This window comes from Misgurnus anguillicaudatus, chromosome 13 (assembly GCF_027580225.2).
Source record: "Misgurnus anguillicaudatus chromosome 13, ASM2758022v2, whole genome shotgun sequence".
In the NCBI taxonomy this organism is placed as follows: Eukaryota; Metazoa; Chordata; class Actinopteri; order Cypriniformes; family Cobitidae; genus Misgurnus; species Misgurnus anguillicaudatus.
Window position 1 is genome coordinate 31,658,357 of NC_073349.2, and position 16,986 is coordinate 31,675,342.

At 36.1% G+C, this 16,986-nt stretch overlaps 2 protein-coding genes and 1 long non-coding RNA gene across 4 annotated transcripts in view; 1 reads left to right on the top strand and 2 right to left on the bottom strand.

The window, feature by feature from the left end:
* Window positions 1-816: 816 nt before the first annotated feature.
* LOC129431206 (uncharacterized) lies at window positions 817-1,470 on the bottom strand. Its single transcript, XR_012373009.1, has 2 exons — window positions 1,158-1,470; window positions 817-1,059 (listed from the first exon to the last, which is right to left on the bottom strand). It is a non-coding gene; the product is annotated as an uncharacterized lncRNA (long non-coding RNA).
* A 1,223-nt stretch (window positions 1,471-2,693) lies between these two features.
* On the top strand, window positions 2,694-6,273 carry LOC129431272 (retinoschisin-like). 2 transcript variants are annotated; one of them, XM_055189093.2, is made up of 6 exons: window positions 2,697-2,817; window positions 3,319-3,344; window positions 3,426-3,582; window positions 3,993-4,134; window positions 5,432-5,627; window positions 5,847-6,273. In XM_055189093.2, the coding sequence occupies exons 1-6, from the start codon at window positions 2,772-2,774 to the stop codon at window positions 5,997-5,999; spliced, it is 720 nt and encodes a 239-aa protein (XP_055045068.1). In that variant the 5' UTR covers window positions 2,697-2,771; the 3' UTR covers window positions 6,000-6,273. The 2 variants fall into 2 exon arrangements, with proteins under 2 accessions (XP_055045069.1, XP_055045068.1); XM_055189094.2 differs by lacking the exon at window positions 3,319-3,344 and having other exon boundaries at window positions 2,694-2,817.
* A 2,141-nt stretch (window positions 6,274-8,414) lies between these two features.
* LOC129431271 (cyclin-dependent kinase-like 5) overlaps window positions 8,415-16,986 on the bottom strand; it is a 50,319-nt gene continuing 41,747 nt past the window's right edge. Inside the window, exons 13-19 of the mRNA XM_055189088.2 lie at window positions 16,582-16,683; window positions 15,907-16,012; window positions 14,928-15,021; window positions 14,279-14,384; window positions 11,990-12,112; window positions 9,970-10,152; window positions 8,415-9,886 (exon numbers count right to left, since the gene is read on the bottom strand). Coding sequence (XP_055045063.2) covers window positions 9,560-9,886; window positions 9,970-10,152; window positions 11,990-12,112; window positions 14,279-14,384; window positions 14,928-15,021; window positions 15,907-16,012; window positions 16,582-16,683 — 1,041 coding nt within the window. The 3' untranslated portion in view covers window positions 8,415-9,559. The remainder of the gene's footprint in view (window positions 9,887-9,969; window positions 10,153-11,989; window positions 12,113-14,278; window positions 14,385-14,927; window positions 15,022-15,906; window positions 16,013-16,581; window positions 16,684-16,986) is intronic.

Here is a 16,986-nt window from a genome sequence, read left to right on the forward strand (position 1 = left end):
GTGTCTACTCCTTTTGTGACAAAGCCACAACTGACATTTAAATTATCAGTTATGCACAAAGTTCAGACACTAATAGGACTTTATATAATTTTACTGCAACACAAACTGTGGAATTGTACTCTTTAAACAAGAAAATATTCCTAAAAAAAGCACATTACGATGAGGTCACAAAATAGAATTAATTTAAAGACAACACGCATCAACCAGATTACTGGAAACTATGGCAAGGACTTCTGAATTGATAGTTAATGTTTTAAGGAAAAACCATCAACCTGATCTATTTGACGTGTCCAAGGCAGCTGTTGCATGAACACAAGTAATCAGAAGACCCATTTAACTTTAGATGCTATAGCGCTATCTAGGGGTCAAATTTATTTCTAGCTGTAAAAGCACTTACTGATGGTACATGCCTGGAAAACAAACCGCATGTGTTTTCTTAACCTTCAAAGACCACATCACAAAAGAGCTTTAAAAGTACCTTAAAACCTTACTATCGTAAAAGCAGCTTTTAACCATTTCAAAGTGTTTTTGGTGTAGAGTAAGAATTATGAATCACGAACTTAACTATAAACTCCTTAATGTATGAAACGGGCAGCTGCTGTCAAACTTGCCGTGCGCGCCACCGCTTAAAAAGCGGAACCAAGAGTTGCTTAGCAACACAAGACGCAGAAACCACTACACGAATTAAACCTCATGCAAGAATAAACGCTAAATTCGTTAAAATGTCGTCTTGTATGTCTGAATCTGTCAGTCATGTTCATGTGCAACATCTGTGAATAGAATAGAGACCATTCGTAAATAAATCACTTCTTTACATAGTTTTTAAAAAAAAGCTTTATTCATATAAATTATTTACAGGCCTAAAAACACAGAACAAATCCCCAGCGCTCATTCACGTTTTTCCTGTAGTGCGCGCACAGCAGCCGTGTGGACCTCACGCTGCGTGATGACACGTTTCCGGTTGAACTTGGAGAGCCGCGCAGCCTCTGATCCCACCTGTGCATGCGCGTCCGTCAAAATCCGCATGACCGAGACTGTGTCGCACACAGCTGAGTTAAACTAAAATTAAAAACAAATACCGGATTAATAAACTAATACAATTTTAGGTTTTAGCATTACGGGGGAAAAAAATCTATAAAGCCAATCGTTTTGTTTACCTTTTCAATCTTATAGATGTAGGCAGAATATGCCATGGTGCTTCTCTTTCGTGTCCCAACTCTCCTGTTCTTCTTCTGTGGTTTCTGTGTTTTCTCAGATGAAGTTTTCATTATTAATGCTGTTTACAGTGTCGTGCGTGTGAAGATGTGGTGAGCGCGCGTCTTGTGCTATAATAAATAAGCGTCACCTGCATTTTATTGTGTCTGCTGATCTCAGCACAGGTGAAACCTTTCTGCTTAATTACCCAATTACACTGATTGGCACAATCCATGCGTCCCAATTCGAATACTATCAATACTCAATAGTAGGCTAGTCAAATACTTTCCCATAACAAAACAGTAGGCTACATACTTTTAAGGCATAAGTTAGTAGGCCTATGCAAATTGGGATGCAAGGCAAACTCTCATCACAGCCCTTTAATTTGTGATATTCTGTTTTTCAACATGCTATTACATGGTGATAAATCTTCAACATGCAGACCACTTTTCAAAAACCATAGTTTTTTAAAATAGTAAAACCATGGTTTTGCTGATAGTAATCAATACACCAAAAACCATGAATAAACACTAAGATAAACTTGTGAATGTGTGAAGTGTGTGATTTTTGACCAAATAAAAACTTTTTAGGATATCAAATAAAAATGACAACTTTGTAAGTCTGCTGTTGATCCTTTTAGACCAAACTTTATTCAAATGTTTGTGTTCAAAATTTTCTCATTTCCAGTATGATTGAAGTTAGTTAGTTATTTACTCCAATTGTTTACCAAGTCACTTAGGATAAACCCACTAAATTCAACCTATAAATGTAAACTTGTTAAAGTGGTCTCCAACATCCACCAAAGCACATCCTATAGCCTCACTGTTAATATTTATTTATTACATATTTTTATATTAGCTTGGCTTCTTTTATGTATGTTGACATTTTAAACATATCAACAAGTAAAATAAAATAAAATAAAATAAAAAAGTAAAACAAAACTTCTTTGAGTAGACAAAAAGTATCCCTCCAGATTGTTTATCTATCGTGGTGGCCATTGCTCACAAAAGGTTGGAGACCCCTGTTTATATGATCTAACTATCTGATACAGTTAGTTCATGTGTATACTAGCGTATATCCACATTAAAGTGACAGTTCACAGTTGATTTTTTTTTAGGTGTTACCAATAAAAGTAATTTTTTAAGATCTAACTTTTCACTTTTTACAGTGTTTTCACCCTCATGTTGATCTAAACCTGTATAAGTTTCAGATATTCTGATAAATGCACAAAGTTGACAGTAGCCACTGACTTCCTTAGGAGTTGATGAGTAAATTAAGAGTAAATGATGACAGGATTTTTATTTTTGTGTGCCTATCAAAATTAAGTTGTACCGTATGATTGTTTGAAGTTAATTCATTTGCCTCCATTTTTATTTTAAGAGATGAAGAGAAACATTTATGATGATTTGTTGTTATTTAAATGAAACAAAATAAATGTTTTTACTGACTCTTTCAGTAGAGAGAGAGATCAGGGTTATTATTGGATGTACAGTACAGAATAGAGTACAGAGTAGATTACAGTAATCCAGAGCACTGAATCCTGCTGCTCACTACAGATCAACACACAGCCGGACAAGATGAAGAGTAAAACTGTCAATGTCTTACTGATACTCATAACTCAAGGTAGTGTGTGTTTGTGTGTGTGTGTGTATATCTCTGTGTGTGTTATCTCACAGGTGTTAAACATACAGTGAGTATTTCCTCATTGTTTAATATCTACAGTGTTTCTTTCAGTGATTGTCATCTACTTTGAATTGAATCTACAGTGTTAAAATATCTGTATAAATGACTGTATTTACTGTAGATTTATATTTATGTTATTTACAGTTTGTTCAAAGTTAAACGAACATTAACTTTACTTTTGAAACTATTTTCTTTAAAAAACAGCCTTATAGCATTCTGGGAACCAAAAAATGAAAACAAAAAAATTATGAGGATTACTGATTCCCAGATTGCTTTGCATGAGGCTTTTATTTTATAGTTTTATTCTGTAAACTTAATAATAAATCAGTGTAATATTATTTGTCAACTGTACTACAATCCTAGCACTTAATTCATTCTGATCCTTTCTGTTGATTATAAAAGTTAGAATTTCTTCTGCTTTTCTTTGATTTCTAAAAACAGTTTTCATTGTGGTCAACACTCAAGAGGTCAGTATATGAGTGAATGTGTGTGCGTGTCCTTGTACACGTGTGTGATTGTATATGTCATGATGTGTGTGTTTCTGTCAGGAGACCACGTGGCCTGATGAAGATGAGATGAATCTGAAGGAGAACCAATCACAGACGGGCCGCAGCTGTGGCTGTCAAAATGTTCGACCCACTTCGACCTCCGACACCATCTTCACCAAACCACCGACCTTGAGCCCATACCTGGACTGCATGCCAGGTCAGTGAACAGACAGACGGATTTCAAGAGATTTTGTGTGTGCGTATTTGTAAAACTAACTTCTTGCCAATAGTGAGTGAATATACAGGCCATGAATGCAAATAACAAGTGTCTGAGTTTACTGGGAATACAAACAGATTACACATAAACCATCAGAAGACTTCATCAGACCTGAGCTCAGAGGAGCAGTGGACAGCATGATTACTATATTTAAAGACATGAGAGAGAGAGAGATCAGTGTGAAAGCAGATAATCTCAAGACTAATGCAGTAGATTAAATGTCTTGAAATAGTGCTCCTCTCTCCTGACAAACATCTACACATGATGATGACCACAGATGAGATCCCGTGTTAACATGTTTTTCCCCGAGATGCTGGACATGATGTTTTATGTGCTTTTAATTCCACCAGAGTGTCCCTATCACAAACCGCTGGGGTTCGAGTCAGGAGCCGTGCGTGCAGAACAGCTCACATGTTCAAATCAGGAGCAATATGTGGGCTGGTTTGCTTCCTGGACTCCAAATAAAGCCAGACTCAACAGCCAGGGATTTGGGTAAGAGTCCCATCCCATTAGACTACCTGCTCATTTTGGGTTACTGTGCCAGAATATATACCAGGGTTAACCAATTAACCAGAATGACTGCCTTGATCAGTTGTCTTTACAAGAAGGATGGTGAACGTGATTTCACCAAGTAAGATGTGACCCTGGATCAACATTTTCATTAACCAATCAGATTGCAGGATTACTAGTGTGTATTTAGGTTTAGGATTGGGTAACGGGCTTTTAAGAAATACTCCTCAAACTATTTCACACTAACTTGAGGGTTTAAAATGGTTAGGGTTTGAGTTAAATTGGGTATCTTTGAATAAAATGTTGATCCAGGATCATATCTTACTTGGTGAAATTATGGCGACCCAAGAGGGACACAAATTCAGGGTTTAAATCACTAAGATATGTGTTGATGTGAATTGATTCTGTTATTGAACAGGCCCATATGGCAAAAATTTCTTTTCAAATATACAAAAAATGTATATATAAAAAATATATGTTTTGAAATATATTTTTAAATATGTTTGCAAAAATGTATTTTTCATCAATATATTTTAAATAAGTTATATTCCTGTTGCATTAGAAGAAAAACTGTTACAAACCTGTAAATGTATGAAAATATTTTTGCAAAAATATACATATAATTTTATATTTTATACAAACTTTTATATTTTGGCCAGGAAATATATATATTTTTTGCTGTATGGGTTGTGCAATTAGGAATTTATTTGTTGCCCCTGAAATATATGTTAATATATGAAGGTTAAAACTAAATATATCTTTTTTAAAAAGTATTAAGCTTTACTTTCTACAAAATGTATTTAGCATATATTTTAACATATTTTTGGCCAAAGAAATGTTTTTTTTTTACCAAACCAGTAGCCATTAACCAGCAGAAGCCAACGTAAAATGTATGATAAGTTCTAATGTTGACATCTTCAAGATAGAAAAGTTGTACCAAGTAAGGAATAATTGACGACGGCTGTTGAATTTTAAGAAAATAATGCATTAATAATAACAATTATTTGGCTTATACCACAGTTACTAAAAATATTGCTCTGGTGCCTATTTTTAAAACATTTAAAAGGTTAGGTTTGCAGTTATTGAAAAATAATCAACACCCATGGAAAATTTCTCAGCCAATCAGAATAAAGCGTTCAACAGCACCATGGTATAATATGATTTAATGTAGGGCTTTGGGGTGATGCTGTATTTACAGTAAGAGGTCAACATTAAAAGCTTCAAAACTTTAGACATCATTTAAAAAGGACATTAAGACTTTCTGTCTTATCTCTGTCAGCTGCGCATGGCTGTCAAAATCTCAGGACACGAGTCAGTGGCTTCAGGTGGACCTACAGGAGATCCGCGTGGTGTCAGGTGTCCTCTCTCAGGGACGCTGTGATGCTGATGAATGGACCACCAAATACAGCTTGCAATATCGAACCCATGATGACCTAAACTGGATCTATTACAAAGACCAGACTGGGAATAACAGGGTGAGAATGTCCTTTATTTCCACATCTGCAACAATTGACAGAGTTATGAATGAGTTTAGGATCAAATAATGTGTGAGATTTAATAAAAAAAATGTATTTCATGCAATAAAAAGCTTAAAGATATCATGTTCCTATCTGATGTTAAAGTGCTTACAGGTTTTGAGCCCCATCAACAATACTTTTCCCTTTATAATGTAGTTATTTGTTATCATCTGTCAGGTGTTTTATGGAAACACGGATCGCTCCTCCACGGTGCAGAATCTGCTCCGGCCGCCCATCGCTGCGCGTCACGTGAGGATTCTGCCGCTGGGATGGCACACGCGCATCGCCATACGACTGGAGCTGCTCTTATGCATGAACAAATGCACCTGACATCGCTCTGACAGCAGGTCCAAACACAGCTTCATGTATATTTATTAGTTTACATAAATACTGATCTCTGATCTGTGCAAAACAGGCAAACTAATTTCCATAGCTTCTGTGTAAACAACAAAACAAATAAATCATTAGCTAAAACATGAAACGCAAAGTCATAATAGAAGAGACAATAGCCTGCATTTTTTAAATGAAATGTTATTGTTTTATAGATCGAAAATAAAATTTTTGTGAAATAAAACTGAATAAATTTAATGTGTTATATATGAAACATTCAGACAATTGATGTTATCTTTTTTAAAAACATGAACCATCAGAGATGAAAAACTGTGATGTTTGCAAATCTCATAAATGTCATAAATCTAACTCACATTGATATTAAAGTCAACATGAAACAATATTCACAACCATTTTTACATTTATAACCTCATGCACTTTTACAGTAAAAGAGAACTGTTATGTGCATGTTCTGGTGTGCGGTGGATTGTGGGGGATTTCCTCATCATCCTCACACACATCAGCATCACTTGTGTAGATGCTGAAGATCTCAATTATGATAGCAATTCATTTACAAATCTTTCATTATTTCTTTTCTTCAGTTGTTACATTGCTGTTTACGACAGCAGCATAAAAACGCATAAATATAAATATTCAAACAAACAAACAAAATTATACAATAAGCTCAGGAATGTGTATGAAGAAAGTCAACGGGGTCAGATTTCATGATTTCATGTTGACTTTAATGTTATACACACACATGTGAAACTCCTTCATACGTGTCAGATCGGCTTCAAAACAAAGAATGACAAAAGACTGAAGTGATGAAGACTAAGAAAAAAGCTTCATCTTTTGAGAACAGCATCACATCAATGCTGCATTTCATTCACATCAAGTGAAATATTTCATCTTCATTTTTTTATGACTTCTGAAGGTTTCTGTTGTTTGCAATATGATAAAAACAAATATCACACCTGCCAACAGAAGAGACAATTATGCATTTCAGTGCTATAGGATTTATTCTACAATTATCAATGTTCATCATTTAATGATTTACTTTTAAAGGGATCATATCATGAAAATCGAACTTTTTTCATGTTTAAAGAGCACCTATTGTCCGATTCACGATTTCACATTTCCTTTGGTGTGTAAGTGTGTATTAGTTCATATGCAAAAGGTACAAATACCAAAATAAACAATGACTTGAGTTATCGTCTTCAACTTAAATCTCTTTTCTTGGACTACAACAAACACACGGATTTTAGGCAACAGTTTACTTCCTGAGATTGGTGATGTAGAAAAGACCGATATTATCATAATTCCTCCTGCTTTGTTACCACCAACACTGCATACAACACAGACCTTTCAAAAATCTTTATTTATATGATATACTCTATTATTAGGATTATTTCTTTTATATAATTTATGTGTGTGTGTGTGTGTGTGTGTGTGTGTGTGTGTGTGTGTGTGTGTGTGTGTGTGTGTGTGTGTGTGTGTGTGTGTGTGTGTGTGTGTGTGTGTGTGTGTGTGTGTGTGTGTGTGTGTGTGTGTGTGGGACTAATCCCGTCCGAATAGTACTATAGTTTTGGTAAACCATTCTCTACAAGTTGTGAAAAATTAGTTCATTCAGATTTCACCTGTGACGTAGGTAGCTAGTCTTATTACAATAAAACCGCTCTTTAATCTACACTATCCAACCACAGCACTGCATTTTAATGCAGAAAAATATAATTTACAACACAATTGAGTTTCAATTTCAACAAACCACCATTATGCTGATCAGTGTTTGCATTTCATCAGCCATTTTAAAGCTTTTTAAAGGACACACCCACAAACGGCACATTTTTGCTCACATCTAGCCTACACCAAAGTGTCAATTTTAACATGCTATAATAAATAATCTGTGGGGTATTTTGTGCTAATACTTCACATATGTACTCTGGGGACACCAAAGATTTATTTGACATCTTTAAAAAAAACTCATAATATGACCACTTTAATGTTTACTGAAATGTAATGATTTTCTGCCAAACATTTATGAGACATTTCTAGTGAATTACTGTTGCTATGAAAGGCTTTAGTTCAATACATCAGATCCACTAATTAAAACAAAAGGATTTTAGAGTTTCTGACACTAAATTTAGTTTGAAAAAAATAATAAAATAAATAAACAGATAATCTTATGGGTTTCTATAAACGAGATGATTTTTCTCTCAGTGTCAGAGGAATACACGGCTATAGACTGAATTCATTCAATAACAATATTTTGATATGGAATATGAAATGTGATATGAAATGTGTGCCATTAAAATAAATCAATGAATATTAAAAGTATTTCAACAGCTTTAGCATAAAAATAAACTACAGAGACGGTGAAAATTCATCAATACATGAGATTTATGACAATATTCTCAATAAGGGTTTCAGGACTTTATTATATTTCAGAATAATTGGATGCATATATCACTAACACATAACTGAGGACCTGATATTTCAGTAAATTCTGGTGTTTGACATCTCTGGTACCTGACTGACACATATGCATTATTAACCACGTACAGTACATGTATGAGGACGCACGACTCCTCTAGAAACCTGCTGTTTTATTTCAAAGGAACATCTGGTCAATGTTAAATTACATATTGCATAAAATCGATGATAAAATGTTATTTCTTTTCCTTAAGTACACACACTGGCTCTATTTCCCTAAACAAAAACATTTAACAATCTAAATCTGCATCTGATATTCAGATATTGCATGTAAAATTGTGTTCAAAGAACTCGAGACCTGAGGGAGAGACGCTGATAGATTTAATAGAAAGAAATCTTGCTTCAAAAATAAAAAACTTTATCTTTAATATCCTTTGATCAAAAGTTTTTTGCAGTGGATATGGATGGCCAGCAGGTGGAGCCACACCACGTCATACAATTCGGTCAGATTTGGTACGGGTAGATGTTTTTGCTTTAAAAGGCTTTTCACTGGATGTGGTTTTTAAAAACCCACACAAAACCCAGAGAGTGCACGAGCACTATGCCACTTCTGTCAAGATTTTGAGATGTTCACAGACACACATATGACATCTTGACAATACGTGCACTATCTGGGCAACACACATACACACAATCACGCACGCACACAAACTTACCATAAGCTCCTGTTATTCTTTATATCTTAATATTTCACTGAACTGTAAACAGAAATTACTCAAAAGACAAAGTCATAATATATCCTCTAGTCTTATTCTAGAACTATAAAATAAATGTAAATACTGTCGTCTATACATGAATCATTCAACTTCTTTAGGCAAATATAAGAGTTACTATGCAGATAATATATACTACAGTAGAAGTATAAACTAAAGCCTGCACATACAGTGCTATACATTTACATATAGATATATCATCTTCTGTAAGTTATCCGATGACAAAAAAATACATAAATAATATATAATATAAGTGCTATCAAATAAAAAACTACAAAGAAAAGATCCAAAATAAAGATCGAGACGTTTAGGCCTACCCTTAATATACGAGATGAAAGGTCCATTCGGGGGCGCTCACTAAAGCGCTGTCTCTTTAAGGTCGTTCAGGTTTGGCAATCGTGAACGGAAATGGCGACTGAAGGCGTTTGGGCCCGATTTCGAGGTCAACTGGTCGGCGTACGGGTTTCCCTCAGGTCGACCCAGAGCGGCGGAGTGCCAGCTGGACTCCATCGGTCCCGGATACGCAGCCTGACGGCTTTTCACTTGCACGGAGCTGGAGAGGCCACGAGGGTCCACAAAACTCCCACCTTTAGAGGAGGACTGAGGGTAATGCAGATCTGAAGAGGTCTGGTTGGTGGAGGACGTCGAGGTGAGATGAAGAAGTTTCCGCAAAGACTTCAAAGGCTGAGAAAAAGAGAGAGAGAGACATGTGAGAGGAGATACAGTATGGTAAACCAGGTTACGGTATGGTAAATCAAGCGTAGTACCTGAGAGTGGGTGTCAGGTAATCTCTCCGTCGGCCAATCAGCATCTCTCTCTCTGTCCATCTCTTGCTCACGTTCTCGTTCACGGCTCCGTTCTCTGCTGCGAGTGCGATGTCTGCTGCCCTGATGCCCGTGTGACCGCAGTGATTTCTGCATCAGCACCTGATCCGGCCCCTCGCTCGCCACCTGACCAATGACACGCGTTATAGTACTGTCAATCACAATGATAACAATTGGACAAATTAATCAATGATGATGTTAGGATTTCTCTTACAGAGCTTAACTGTAAACATTTCTTTCCACAAAAATGTTAAGACTAGAATCTGTGTAGAAATGGATTGAGGTTATTTACTTCTCTTTAATACAATTAATTCAATAGGTTGTGTTAAAATGACAACTGCACTATGTTGTATTTTAAACTCATTTTCATGCTGTGTTAAGTTCTGTAATAGTTTAACTCTTTCCCCACCTGCGTTTTTTTAATTTTTTTAAGTTTTTTATGATTTTCACAAAAGCTCTCATATATGGGTAGGTTTCTTCAAAAATACCAAATGTTGAGCAAAAACTTTTGTTAGTGACCAGATTCAAAATGATTTTTACTGTTTTTGGATCAGTGGATGCTTCAGTGTTTTATAAGTTGGGCACGAGTGCCATCTGGTGGATAATATCAGAAATACAGATTGATGTAAAAACTCATCTTTGGCAGGGAAGTGTTTTCTCTTATTTGACAAAATAACTCATCAATGGTGGGGAAAGAGTCATTTATTAATAGAAAAGTGATTAGTCACAGTTAAAGCGGACATATCATGAAAATCTGTCTTTTTCCATGTTTAAAGGGGCCATGGCACCAGACTTTTTTAAGATGTCAAATAAATCCCTGGGGTCCCCAGAGCACATATCCGAAGTTTTAGCTCAAAACACCATATAAATAATTTATTATAGCATGTTAAAATGGCCACTTTTGTAGGTGTGTGAAAAAATTTGGCGTTTTGGGTGTGTCCTTTAAAATGCAAATGAGCTGATGAAATTCAAACACTGATCACAATGATGGTGGTTTGTTGCAATTAAAACTCAATTGTGCTTTTCTCTGCACTAAATGTCAGTGCTGTGATTGGAAAGTGCAGATTAAGGGGTGGTATTATCATAATAAGAGCTCCTTATGACATCATAAGGAGAGCCAACTTTCAACGACTTATTTTTTCATGTGCTTGTAGAGAATGGTTTACCAAAACTAAGTTACTGGGTTGATCTTTTTCACATTTTCTAGGTTGAAAGAAGCACCGGGGACCCAATCATAGCACTTAAACATGGAAAAAAATCAGATTTTCATGCCATGGCCCCTTTAAATGCTATAATTGAGTCCCCAGTGCTTCAACCTAGAAAATGTGTAAAAGATCAACCCAGTAACTTTTTTTGGTAAACCATTCTCTACAAGCATGTGAAAAAATAGATAATTAAAATGTGGCTCCCCTTGTGATGTCAGAAGGGGATCTTATTATAATAATACCGCCCCTTAATCTGCACCACCCAACCACGGCCCTGGCGTGCAGCTGATTTGCCATCAGGTCATTTGCATTTTAAAGGACACGCTCAAAAACGGCACATTTTGCTCACACCTACAAAGTGTCAACCCAACATGCTATAATAAATTATCTGTTAAGCCAAAACTTCACATACGTACTCTGGGGACACCTTAAAAAAGTATGTGACACCTTAAAAAAGTCTTGTGAAATGTCCCCCCCAAATCAGCAGTGATCCTCACAACATCAAATTCAATGTCAAACCATCCATCATCACTGTTAGTTTTGGCTTAACTGAATCTGAACCAGGCAAACAAACACACAAATAATTTCTACAATTTCACAGATGTAGGAACCAATGAGGAGACATTTAGCAAACCCCACAAGATTAGTGCAGTTAAGTCATGCAGTGAGAGACGTTTAGTCGTAAAGACACGATGATGATGATGATGATGGTGATGATGATGATGAGAGTACAGTACAGTATGAAGACTCATGTGTACCATTGGTGTGGCCACTAGAGGGCGAAACCTGTCAGAAGAGCTCCGTGTGAAGCTCCTCTGAGAGGAGAAAAGAGGAAAAAGAGGTTTCCTCATGACTGGACCTCCTTCTTCACCAGCATCTCTCTGTAATACAAGAGACACAAAACTCACACAGAGACACAATGAGCTAACACACAACAACACAACACACTAACCGTGACCGATCTCAACATAAACGGACATCAAACAGTGTTAAGTTAGGGAAAATTTTTCACGTTTTGTCCAGATTTTAAATTAAAAATGAAATACATGAGGATGGTAGTTTGTGTTTATGTTGTAACAGCTGTTTATGTGCACAGACGCATGAACCGAGGAGGTCAAAATGATTTTAGGCTCAGGTCTTGAACCATTAACTTTGGGTCCAGTGGTGGCTGGTGCAACACTGTTTTGGGGAGGCCCAACAAACTATAAGTTTTACATTCAGATAACTCAACATATTTTTGCCAGACGTTTAGTGTCCTTACGCAAATCAGCCTGAGGGTGGCGCTCTGAGGTTTCCCAGCAGGCGCTAAAATGATATATAGAAAGCTCTTATACAAATCATAATGTAGTATTATTGTAAGTTGTGGAAAATGAAGGAAAGGTAAACAAAGTTACATGAATTCTCAGAACAATTAACCAAAAGAGTACATAGGGAACTGGTATATTTAACATAAACACAATAATAATAATAATATAAAAATATTTTGAATATCTTTAATTGTTTGTTCTTCTTTTGCAATTGTTTCTGATTATAAAATGAGTATTTTGTACATTCCCATTCAAGTTATCACAAGAGCATATGGTCTGTACTTTTACACTGCAAAAAAATGACTTTCTTACTTTGTATTTTGGTCTTGTTTTTATCTCAAATAATATCTGAAAATAAGTCTAGTTTTTAGACAAAAATACCAAATTTAAGTGAATTTGTGCTTAAACAAGAAAAAATATCAGCAAATGGGGCACTGCAAAAAATAATTTTTTTTTAAGAAAAAAAATGTTCTTAGTATTTTTGATCAAAATGATCCAAGAAAATAAGTCTAGTTTTTAAACCAAAAATATCAAATTTAAGTGATTTTGTGCATAAAACAAGCAAAAAAAATCTTCAATAAATTACCCCATTTGCTGATATTTTTTCTTGTTTTAAGCACAAATTCACTTAAATTTTATGATATTTTTTTTCCTTAAAACTAGACTTATTTTCAGATATTATTTTAGATATTTGTACTAAAAACAAGACCAAAATACTAAGTAAAAAAGTATTTTTTTTTTTGCCGTGTACTAATTTCATAAGAATTTATTTAGCATTTGGTCCAAAGTTGTTTTTTATTAGAACTTCTTTTGATGACTGATTTGTTGAATTCGGGGGTCTTGTGTGTTAAAATGCACAACTGAAATGCTTTAAATTGTCATGATTTTATTAATGGTAAAAGTGTAGTAACATGTGGATTGTGTATAACCACAGTTTTACTACAAATACCTTGTTTAAACTATGGTTTCTGTAGCAAATAGGTTTAATGTTTTATTTGTAGTAAAACTATGGTTGTAGTAAAATATTTAGGGATCCACATGTACACAACCCCTTGTTAAACAACAACGGGAGAGAACCAAAAGCATTGCCAACTGACAGGTTGATCTGGACCCAGCTCTTAAGTTTAGTTATCTTCTCAAACGGACATTGAAGAAGGTAATTACTGCGCTTCTATCTCTCAGTCCTGAATTTCGCAGTTTGGGGCAACAAAAAAGTTGCCCACCTCGGATTAGATTTGAGGACTCTGATTGCTTAATTTGATGTCATATCATTATATGAGTTTATCAGCAATTGGCTAAACTTCTAAAAAAGACCCGCCCCCTGTGGGCGATTTCTCAAATGCCCCACAGCTGAACTTGAGATGTGCAGACAGGCAGAGGGAACATATGGAAAAAAACAAATATTTTTCACAGATGATTTCCTATCATGTCACATCATATAAATATCAATTTATATTAATGTTCAAAAAATATATAATTTCAGTGAGGCAGGGATGGCGGCGCTCTAGCGCCCTCTATTGACCATCCGCCACTGGTTGGGTCACAAGGTCTGGTTTATGAGCAGCACTCATGACTCACGCTTCAACTTTCACAGGTTGAGTAAACAATGACAATTATAATTTTGAGAGAACTGGTACCTAAATATGTTATAGTAGCCTAGCCTACTAGTTGGACCCGGTCACTAATCTCTTAAAATACAGTAAAGACAGTACAGTATACAAAACACACACACAGACTCACAGTCTGTGACTTCTTTTTCTTCTTCTTCATGGATCTGAAGAAGCCCTGTTTCTCTTTCTCTTTGGTTGGTTCAGGTGAGCTCCTGTCTCGTGCCTCAGATGCCGCCCTCATAAAAGAAGAGACACATAAGAGATTAAACTCCTAATACGGCTAAAGCCATTAAAGGGCACTTATTATTGCCTTTTTACAAGATGTAATATTAGTCTCAGGTGTGCCCAGAATGTGTCTGTGAAGTTTTAGCTCAAAATACCCCACAGATCATTGATTAAAACATGTCCAAAATGACCCTATTTGTGTTTGGAGCAAAAACGCGCTGTTTTAATGTCTGTACCTTTAAATGCAAATGAGCTACAGATCCTCCCTCCCTTACTAACAGACATTGAGCGCCTTAAGTTCAAATAGATCTGATTAATACAGTCTGAGACAATAGTATTTAGTGGCCAGAGTACAACGCACTGAGGTGGAAACTATGGTAATGCATGACTGTAAGTGGGCGGGGCTTTATCAATGTGATCTCACATTGATAAGAGAATCAAAACGGCATGTCTAATACCAGGCTGATTGTGCTCACATACTGCCAACACACAATATGTCTAAACCTTGTAAAAGTAGATATTAAACATGTGTGTATGAAGTGTTGTGAGCTCACCAGGGGTCATAGGTTTGTTGGTGTATATTGTAGCTGTTGTCCATCGTGACACCTGAACTCTCGTGGATGGAGTTATCAGGTCTGGGGGACGGCACTAAAAAACAACAACACAAAAAACAACTTTGTCGGATGTAATGCATGTCAAGGGTTTAAAAAAACTTTAGTCACTCAGTTTTGATGTCTGTGTCTGATGCTGTGCCTTTAAAGGATTAGTCAATTTTCTTAAAAAAAAATCCAGATTATTTACTCACCACCATGTCATCCAAAATGTTGATGTCTTTCTTTGTTCAGTCGAGAAGAAATTATGTTTTTTGAGGAAAACATTCCAGGATTTTTCTCATTTTAATGGACTTTAATGGACTTTAATGGAACCCAACACTAAACACTTACATTTTTTTTGACACAAAGACATTAATTAGTATCATTCATCATACAACAATGTCTGAATGGTCCTCTTTCTCCACACTTGTAAAAACTGGGGCGGAATTTCGCATTCGTCATCCGTGACCTCTTGACGTGATGACGTATTGCGTGAGGTCGCGCTGGCGCTTCACAGGACCGAAGGTAGGCGAGAAATTGTGGTTTAAAAGTGCATATTTTTTATTTTTCTTGTCAAAAATGACAATCGTTTCGCTAGATAAGACTCTAATGCCTCGTTTGGGATCGTTTAGAGTCCTTTGATACTCTGTTGAAAAAAACTGTTACGTGTTGAGTTAAGTGTTAAGTGTTGGGTTCCATTAAAGTCCATTAAAATGAGAAAAATCCTGGAATGTTTTACTCAAAAAACATAATTTCTTGTCGACTGAACAAAGAGAAAGACATCAATATTTTGGATGACATGGTGGTGAGTAAATTATCAGGATTTTTTTAAAGAAAATGGACTAATCCTTTAAGACACTTATATATAAATGCTATCACCACATGAGCACTTTTGCTGTCAGATTGAATATAAAATAGATTCAGGTTTAATCATACAGACCTCTGTAAAAGCTGCCGACCCGGCGTGGGACAGAGTCGCTGTAAATCATTCGGTTCTCTTTGGCCGATCCGCTGTCGTCTGTGATCTGTTCATGATAAACGCCTCCCTACAGCACACAGATATATGACCCATTTACATAAAGATGATATACTCACAGTCACACAACACAGAAAGTTCAACCCTAAATTCAACAACAACATGCAAAACGTGAACTCAGGTTCCCTGTTGAAGAGTCCACAAAGCTGCTTCACTTTCTCTCCCGGGAAAACCAAAACATTCTGGGAAACGATGTGTTCATTCACCATAATCCATACATAAATAAAAATATATCAAAACATATATATTTCTATTAGTGCCATTTCAAGTATTGATTATTGTATTCTGTAATCTTTTACATTTATAGCCGTTCCATGATTTTTTGTGCATTTTAATTGGGAATTTTAAAGGCATTTCCAATAAAATTTGAAATGGTGCACAAGCTTGTTTTTGTTCGCTTTGCTATTAATATGAAATATAATGCATGCAACATTTGTGTACATCAAGTTTGTTGACTGTGGTCCCCACCTGTCCATGAAATCTACATACAAAACTAAAACCACACTATATAAATAAAAGAGCAAAGCAAACAGGAAAATGGGCAGCAGAAAGAGAGAGAAAGTGCTGGATGATGCGGACCTCGCTCTTTTGCCGGGTTGTGTGAAAGGCGGCAGTGTTGTCCCGTGTGGACTCCCGGATTGGGGGTCGTGTGTGATTGATCTCTGTGGCCGTGGGCTCGTTCTGTTTATGAAAAGATGACAGCAGGTAAAGCAAAAAGCGCCCAGCAGCACACATTCATTCATACAGACACTCATATAGATGTTGACTCTGTTGCAAACCCTAGAAAGCTTCCTAGCATTTTTAGACATTATCCTGTAATGTAGGTACGACCCTGCAATGTTGACGTAATCTAGGGTTTGAAACAGAGATGTAATATTACAAACTACATGTCCAGGGTTCATCCAGACCATAAATGCTCCGCACATGCCACAAGTGTAAAAGAAAGTATGCCGCAATGCTTTAAGCGGACACAGCACAGCAGAC